The 8,631-nt window shown below is 36.3% G+C and overlaps 1 protein-coding gene across 1 annotated transcript in view; it reads left to right on the forward strand.

Moving 5' to 3' along the window:
• Nucleotides 1-8,214, forward strand: part of LOC145212881 (complement factor H-like) — an 8,900-nt gene extending 686 nt beyond the window's left edge. Inside the window, exons 2-11 of the mRNA XM_080081128.1 lie at nucleotides 651-827; nucleotides 1,533-1,742; nucleotides 2,307-2,486; nucleotides 3,456-3,647; nucleotides 4,082-4,270; nucleotides 4,974-5,136; nucleotides 5,690-5,819; nucleotides 6,057-6,210; nucleotides 6,563-6,673; nucleotides 7,586-8,214. Of these exons, the coding sequence (XP_079937254.1) occupies nucleotides 651-827; nucleotides 1,533-1,742; nucleotides 2,307-2,486; nucleotides 3,456-3,647; nucleotides 4,082-4,270; nucleotides 4,974-5,136; nucleotides 5,690-5,819; nucleotides 6,057-6,210; nucleotides 6,563-6,673; nucleotides 7,586-7,731 (1,652 nt within the window). The 3' untranslated portion in view covers nucleotides 7,732-8,214. The remainder of the gene's footprint in view (nucleotides 1-650; nucleotides 828-1,532; nucleotides 1,743-2,306; nucleotides 2,487-3,455; nucleotides 3,648-4,081; nucleotides 4,271-4,973; nucleotides 5,137-5,689; nucleotides 5,820-6,056; nucleotides 6,211-6,562; nucleotides 6,674-7,585) is intronic.
• The last annotated feature ends 417 nt before the right edge of the window (nucleotides 8,215-8,631 follow it).

Genomic DNA, 8,631 nt, shown 5'->3' on the forward strand with positions numbered 1-8,631 from the left:
ATGCACTCCTAAAAGACATCCTTCGATTTTGGACTTATAAACAATAAACACTATAAATGACGAAAAAATACAACTTTTTCTTCCCAGTAGTGCACTATACAGAGATTAAATAAAGCTGTTCGACTTACACTGACTTGTTTTATGAATGGTTCATACGTCATTTCCGCTCATTGTTTTCCTTACACCCATCCTATACGCAGCCTGTAGTGTTAGCACCCTAGAGACTAGAATTGTCTATTTACACAAGTACAAGTTGCATTCAATTCCTCCTTTCAAGTTTTAACATTTCACCCCAAAGTGACTTTGTTGGCATCCTAAATGATATGCGTGTTTATAGTTAAGTAATAATTTAACCTGTTACACTGCTTGTTTTTTACTATCATGCCATTCTCTTAAAATCAAGCCTTTCCAACACTAAAATTCTAATACTGAACTAGCTGTCTCCTCCTTATAATTGATATCCTCACAAACCACTATTACACAAAAAAATCTTGGCACGCGAAGTCATTGCCAAATAGGAATAACAAGCAAATTGCCACACGTCGCTTAAAAGGTTGCCGACCCCTGACATAGGCTATACACTTAGATGTGAAACACACAAAAATGACCAACCTTAACAATAAAAGTAATTAACAATTTTACTACCACAGACTGCATCAATCTTCCAACGGACCCGAACGGTGTAAACACGCCGGCTGGCACAAATCATGACAACGGGACAGTGGTGAAATACAACTGTTCAGAGGGTTATTTAAGACTGCCCCCGTATGAAAATACGTGCAATGACGGCGTTTGGTCAGAGTCGGAAGCTGGACAATGTCTGTTAGGCAAGTGAACTGTTTTGCAACTCTTCATTGAAATTCTTTTTTTGCTTGCACCTGTCGACGGAAAGCTTTGCATAAGGTGGCTAATGTAACCACAGGCACCAAATCAACGAACCACTTTAAAGTTCCGGTCAATCCCGTTTCTTTTTCTATGAGAGAAAAACTAAAACTTAAAGCGACACGAAATAGCACTTAAATAAACGGAACATACCTAATCTTTGGTTAGAGAGGTTTGGGCATTAAATTCGTCTGTAAAAATCCGAATGAGACCTGTACAACAGACAAACATTATCAGGAATAGAAATAAACACTAGAAAACATGGGATGAAGCCATACTTACCAGCACAATGTAAAAATGCAGCTTTAATCAGCTCGGTGAAAATCAGTAATTTATAGTTCACTAGCTGCTAAATAAAACACCAGTGTTTAAAATAAACTCTATGCTTGAGATCTTAAATAACTGCTTGCTTAAAGCGCACAGGAAAAACAAAAACCGAGGTCTACTTTTTTCACACAATATTTTTGTGTTTCTTTGTCTTGGTAAGGCCGAAACTGTGTAATGCTTTTTCGACACAATGCCTACACTGTTTACAATGTATTGGCCCATTGCATTAATAGTCGGCAGAAATCAGCAGCGTCAACCAAGATCATTGATTACAATTGAGCCACGTATCATTTTGTTCTAATCCTTTTCTTTTTTTCGAGCAGTTTGTGATTTTGATCCAGACTTTGACATAAAACTTGGATTCAACCTTATTGTCCCTGATGCGCTTTTACCTTACGAGGATCAAATTGGCACTTTGGTTCCCGGAGTTGTACTCAATTTCAATTGCACCATGGGTCGTCTCGAAGGCGTTTCCACCCTTGAGTGTCTTTCAAACGGCTCGATTTCTGCCCCATTCCCAGTCTGTCTTGCAGGTTGGTTAAATATATTTTCCTATCAGGAAATCGATCTAGTTCTTCACTGAGACACATTTTGGCTTGCTTAAGGTGTTTTCAATTAAAATCTACTTTGCGCTTATTATTGCGTAGTTTAAACGTACGGTATTCGAATGTGCAGTTTTAGCGTCCACTAAAAATTTTGCATGTCTCATTTATCGTTTTCATAGATATGCTCGAAGAGCGTGTGTATGAGATATTGTGCACCTTACCAGCAATAATACTCAAATATTGTCAAAACCAACGCAAAGGAAGCTACAAAGGAAACGATTTTAAACGACGTATTTTAACAAGCTGTGTGAGTTGTACGAACTGGGGCACGGCAGCGATATTTACCTCTTTACAACCGATTCAATAGTGATTATAATTCCACTATGCAACTGTTTTTCGCACAATTGGTTCTTTGTTTTTTATTATATTCTTCACTTTTTTTTGACTTAAATTTTTAATCAATATTCTGCATAGACGTATAGGTTTTAAACCCGGTTCCGGCTGAAACGTTAAACTAGAAATCCTGCAGTAGTTTTAATCATTGCTTTGCAGAATGTGACCCGTTCCCAGCTTTAGACGAATTGCTTGAACTAACCTATAATGAACCACTCCACCACACTGAAGAAGTATTTCTTCAATGCGCAGGCTTAGCTATGATGGATGGTGCAAACACCCTGACATGCCTCGAAAATGGTTCTTGGGCGGGAGTTGTATTCCCGACCTGTACTGCAGGTAAGGATAACTTCTATTTTGCTGCGTGGTTTACAAACTGATTGAACGTTTGTATTTTTTAAGTAATATGCACGTTTAAACGCTTTTTAACTGTTTAACTGTTTATGACGTCACCATTTGTTCTGTTACGTTGCTTGTTGCCTGTTTATTTAATTGTTTTCACATAATAGCCGTACAATAGTCCGAAACGTGTGGCTACTGGGCAGTAAATCTTAAAACACTATACCTCACGGTTGATCCACATTTACCTAATTTTCGGTAGGGGACGCAATGAGCACTTTTACCAATCGTAAACAATATATCTCTAGAAATGTTGGCGTTAAAGGCTTTTGGAGTTGGATGTTAACATTTAAATTTCAATAAGATAAGAAAACCTTACATCCTTACATCCCTACCCTTCTACTCTTCAGCTGCAAAATAAATAATTCGGCTCTTTGCGCCATCTAATAAAAATTAGCTAAATGTTTGTTTCCTGTGAGGTATGGTAGAGCTACCATACAGGAACTTACCTTGAAAAGTTTGCGTATTTCTGATAGGTGGCGCAACAGAGCCTAAGTGTTTGCATTGGCAATACTTGTAGAAACTACAAACATTGCCACTGTAAACGTAAATACTCTGTTGCGCCACCTATCGGAAATTAGCAGGCCTGTGATGTGAGTTCCAGTGCTTTACCGTGAGGTATGGTGTTAGTAGCTCTACTGTACTGGGCGAGTAATATACATTTTCTTTCAAACCAAATCCACTGCAAACAGTTATTTTTAAATAAAAAAACAAATGTCCACCAAAGACATTTTTTTCAATTCTCGGTCGCCAGTATATATATTTTAATCCGCAGGACACTTAAATACTAGTCGGTGTGATCGGTTATTTTATCAAAAAGAAGTTTCACAGCTGTAATAACAGATGGTGTTTCTAAGACAACTATGTATCATGGCATTCACATCTAAAATATGTATTTTTTCCCGACAGAATGCGGTCCTGCTCCTATCAGTAATGCACTCGAACTAATCACCGACCCTGGTACCACAACAGAGGGGTCTATGATTGAATACGGTTGCATCAATGGAACTATTATGGGAGATGCCACATCCACATGTGAATCGAGTGGAAATTGGAGCATTACACTAGCTAACCTGCCAACCTGTGTTATTGAGGCTCAACGTGGGTTATATTCTTTGTATCATGCACATGTTGTACATCTAATAAGCAATCACAGTTAAACGTTGTTTGGAAACCAAAGTCTAGCTGTTTGTAAAAGGGTTTGAAGTAAATCTCCGAAACCAGATAGTTATTTATTTTTGCAACTTTTTTGGATGTTGCTTAATATGAAAACGCGTTTCAAGAAATACAATCATTATTGATATCGGCTGTTACTCGTTTAAATAGATTAAATGAAGTAACAATATATTTGTAAGCGAAATACATTTTTTTATTACTTGGTACCTTGTTTCTATATTTAGTATTTTACTTAAAACAGCAGTCGTTAATGACAATATTGTCTATAAAGGGAAAAACATGTCTCGTTCCCTCTACCCTTAAGTTATATTGTTAATGATTTAGCGACAAAATACAAAACCCAGAAATTATTTCACCAGCTTGTCCGGCAACTCCGCTGCTGACAAGAGGAGACTTTACCACTTCCAACACGTCAAACCCTGTTGGAACGACGATCCTCTACTTTTGCAATCCTGGATATATAAAATCAGGAACCGATGACACCAACGAGTGTATTGAAAACGGAGAATGGATGTTCCCCACTGTCACAGAAGTCTCATGTATTTCTCGTAAGTGGAGCAAAATTTAGACTAAAACACAGACATACGACTAGAAAACCTGCACTAACCTAATTAAAAAAATCAAAACCAAAAAAAGTTATAAAAATGGGTAAATATATCAATTCACGATTTTTTATTATCTGTTCATTTGTATTATTGGTCATGTTTAGCTACATAGCCGCAGGTTGTGCACCCTGCTTTAGACTAAATGCTACACATACAAATTATACTAAGTGTCTCTGTTTCAAAAAACAAAGTGAGCATTCATTGTACCACTACTCTCTGTTTGGGTTTAGTAATCTCAGCACATCATTGTCGTGTTTATGTTTCATTACATCGTCCTGTACCAAAGTATATTTCACTATTTTTTCTCTCCAAGAGCAATTAAAAGCTAACCGACATTTTACCTGGGAGACTGATTCTTAATATGGTAGGAAAGTTTCTTGCAATGATTAACGGGTTCTGGAGGATTTACCATAATTTTTAAAAAATGTAAAAACATAACAATAAACTGGCAAAAGCAGGTTGTTTAATTCCAAGTTTGTCAGATTTTTAGTTGATTTGTAAAACAGGTTCGAATGTCAGTGCTCCAGTAGCATGGGTATACAAAACATTTCTGCACACTGAATACGACAAATTAAACAGTCTATGTCTAGTGTTAACAAGTAATGTGTGTTATATCCTTGACATTGATTTTTGTTGTTTTCTGCAGCCAAGTTACTCGCGATTTTCGATGGCAATAAGGAACTGGACCAATGTCTTCAAAAGGAAACAAGTTTAGCCTCAAGCAACCCACATAGGCAGTCGTCTGCTGGTGGTGTGCTTACCCGTACAAACTTCCCCATTTACTTCGATCAAATGGACAGATTCATAGCGTAAGATAAACTCGTGTTTTGCTTTGTTTTTTCTTGCACGCTACAAAAAAAAAAAACTTTCACCCATCTAACCACACAAAACAGTTTGAAAGTAAAGTCTAGAACAATTATTATTATTATTATTAATGTTATTAGCCTCAACCTTTAACAGTTCGTGGCCTTAATAACCCCCAATCTGTGCTCCATGCTCACCATAAAACAATGACAAATTTTGTGCATTACGATTAACAATATGGGTGGCACACAAAAGACAATGTATCACATAACACCACAGAATGTCCAGGTAATCAATTTGACTGCATGCATAAGGGTGCTAAAGTTTCTGCTTTCACCCGTGTCTGTATAGAGGGTGGCTTTCTAAAAAACATATAGACAAATCCCAGTAGCCTACGTTATTTTAATTTTTATGCATCAAGTAATGTGCAAAATTGCAATACTTTAGATGCGGGTAAAATCGGTTGGATTTATCTGGAAAAAATTAGAGGCATGTTATTCATGAAGAGTTTCATTTCCTATAACTTAGTTAATAAATATTCAACACCGCGATTTACAGACTCAACCGTTGGCTTTCTGAAAACAGCAACAGTTTGTTTGCAATCCACCAGCATTCGGGAACTTGTTCAGCCAGCAACAGTTTTCATGATGTTGTGATGACTTTCGATGAAACTGACTATGAAGCAACGGTAGGATTCAGTACTGTCATATTTCAAGCAACATTGCTGTGTTTTACTTAAAATAACCAAAGTAACCGAAAAAGCACATACACTTGACATCCTTTTTTTTTGTTACACTAAAACTAAAAAACAATGTTTATGCAATAAATGTCCCTTTGTTCCAGTAACGGATGCACAACAAATGATATAAAAATATCAATCTAAATTATCGTGTTTTAACTTATAACGTTTTTACATTCATTTAAGATGAGCATGATGGAATATGCATGTAATTCCTGGACCCTTTCGCTTCTCCTCCCGTGTGCAATTGAACACCATTTCCCTATGGGAGGCGAGGCGGATGTAAATGTCACTATTATCTTCAGCGAGAATGTTGTTGGAAAAGATAGCTTCGCGTTAAGTAAGAATATTATGCCTTGATTGTAAATAAAAGACCTTTAAACAAATACTTCTTTGAGTATGATTGGCATTTTTTGAGGTACTGTGTTAGTATATCACTATAAACTGCCTTAAATTTCAGCATAGACCCATTTTGACACTTCTTCGAATGTTTTGTTTTTTTATTATTTAACCAGCTAATGGTGATTCTTTGCAGATAATTTAAACGTTTTTCCCCTCTTTGTATAATGGTAATAAGGATTCTGAACCTTTTTTGACACTTTGCATTTTTACATTGCTGTGTTGTTTTTAGTTTCATAATAAACTTAGCGCTTAAGTGTCCATGCAGGAAACTTAATTCAGTTTTTGTTCAGGTATTCCAATAACTGTGGCAGAAAATTTTCGAACAAGCAATCCCAACTTTAGGATCTTAACCATATCAACTTTACAAAGCACTGACAGCGACTATCAGGCAAACTCGGAATGTACGTATTTTGTTTCTTTTATTTGTTAATTGGTGGTGACCAGAAAAAACGATATCGTAAATTTTGTCCAGGCTACTACAGTTTAAACTATTTTTCACAATTCTGTGTTCTCAACGTAACAAATTACTTATTAAAATCAACTAAGATGTGGTACTGCAGAGCAGCAACCACGGCACATTCATAAATAAACTACATAGTACGCCAAGCCAAGTCCAGGCAATATATCGAATCAGACAGTTGCCAAGCATCCCGTGTGGCCAAAGTAGGTTTTGATTTTCGCATTGTTTGAACTGTTTCAATAGCCTTTAATTTTTATGGACCGTACCCCCTAAAAGTATAATTTGGGTCTCTTGGACCCCTTTAAATAACAATGTTTGTGCCCTGTAAAACAAATGTAAATGGCTCGTGTTAAAATTCAGTATTACTTTCGACTTTAAACAAGTCGAATAAAGTAAACTACAAACTGTAATGCTGACAAACCTCAATGTGGATGTAGAATGTTAGGGAATAAAGATATTTGCAGCACACACTCAAATCTGCGCCTAATAAAATAAAATAACTCACTGATTTTTGTGCGTCTTTCTGGTGAGGCTACACCCGTAGACCCCGGAATACAGCTCGTGGCCCCGGTTGATAATCACTGGTCTAGATCGCTCAGCACCATAACAAAACTTTATTTATTTCATTCCCTACGTAAAAAGGTGATAATGTTGCTTTCAAACATGCCTGAGGGTGGCTGCTGCGATTTTAAATCCTTGCGTTTGTTTTCACATTGACGTTTTTGCAACCTACAAGGTTTTGAAGCAGTTTTATTATTATGTGTAACTAGTGTAGAGTTTTTTGTTTTAACTTTTATGTTGCACTGCAAGAACAATACCGACCATACTACAACAAAATCCTTTTTGAACCCAGATCTCAGCGAGATTGCATGCGGATCTACTGTCACTTCCGGGTGCAAGTACTTCCTCGGTTCGATGTATGATGACGTAGAAAATGACGCAGTCTACGATTTCCTTCAAAAACTTGCAGTTGTGGAGTTTGAAAGCCAACAACCATAAGAAGCTCACTAATTATCCAAAAGCCAAAACATTTTGTTAATATCAAATTATTTTTTGAGCAATTATTAAGCACAGATTTTAGTTTATGTGTTTCTACTGATCCCCGACTGCTAAATTGCAGTTCACAAATATTACATCGATATGGTCTCTCTCCAGTGTGAGAACTAAATTGTCAGGGTTGCCATCAACATGCACTCCAAAATAAAGACAACTAAAAAATTAATTTCATACAAACAAAACAAACGTTTTTGAATAAATCTTTGTATTTACACGAGCCATTAAATATCACATGTCATATTTTTTGTCAGAAACAATCTGCTCCGGAATTGCTTTGTTCATAGAAAATACTTTGTGCATGTTACGATAGTAATATTTAAAAAGATGATCAACAAATCCTTGTCATATGGCAGATATTGTGTGCTGATGCTGTGCTGTCACAAATTGTGAACTATTATTGGAAAATAAAAGGTGTTGATATCAAAAGTTGTTTTGAGTGAATGTTCACTTGTACAAAGGAAAAGTATAGAAGTTTTACAATTGGACTTTAAGTTTTTGGCAACATTTTTAGCTGCTGAAACCCAGCAAAACTGTAAAACCAAAAAGAAAAAATGACATAATTCCTAGACTTTTTGAGAATCAAAAGTGGAAATTACAATTTTACTGTACTATTGTTTCTAATTGGCCTTTATTGAACATTTAAACAAAAATTTCAGCAAGTGTATTACACATTATGTTTGACCGCCACCAAAACAAATGTACCGTTTGGATGAATTTTTAAAAACGGACCAACAAAACTAGTTTACATTCTAAGCGCACTGGAAAAGATATGTTGTACATGCATGGAGTGTGGGTGTACATGTTTTAAAGATCTAATGCTGCTCGCAGCTGTCATCAGTGCAG

The sequence above is a fragment of the Phallusia mammillata genome, chromosome 2 (genome assembly GCF_965637545.1).
Source record: "Phallusia mammillata chromosome 2, kaPhaMamm4.hap1.1, whole genome shotgun sequence".
Classification (NCBI taxonomy): domain Eukaryota; kingdom Metazoa; phylum Chordata; class Ascidiacea; order Phlebobranchia; family Ascidiidae; genus Phallusia; species Phallusia mammillata.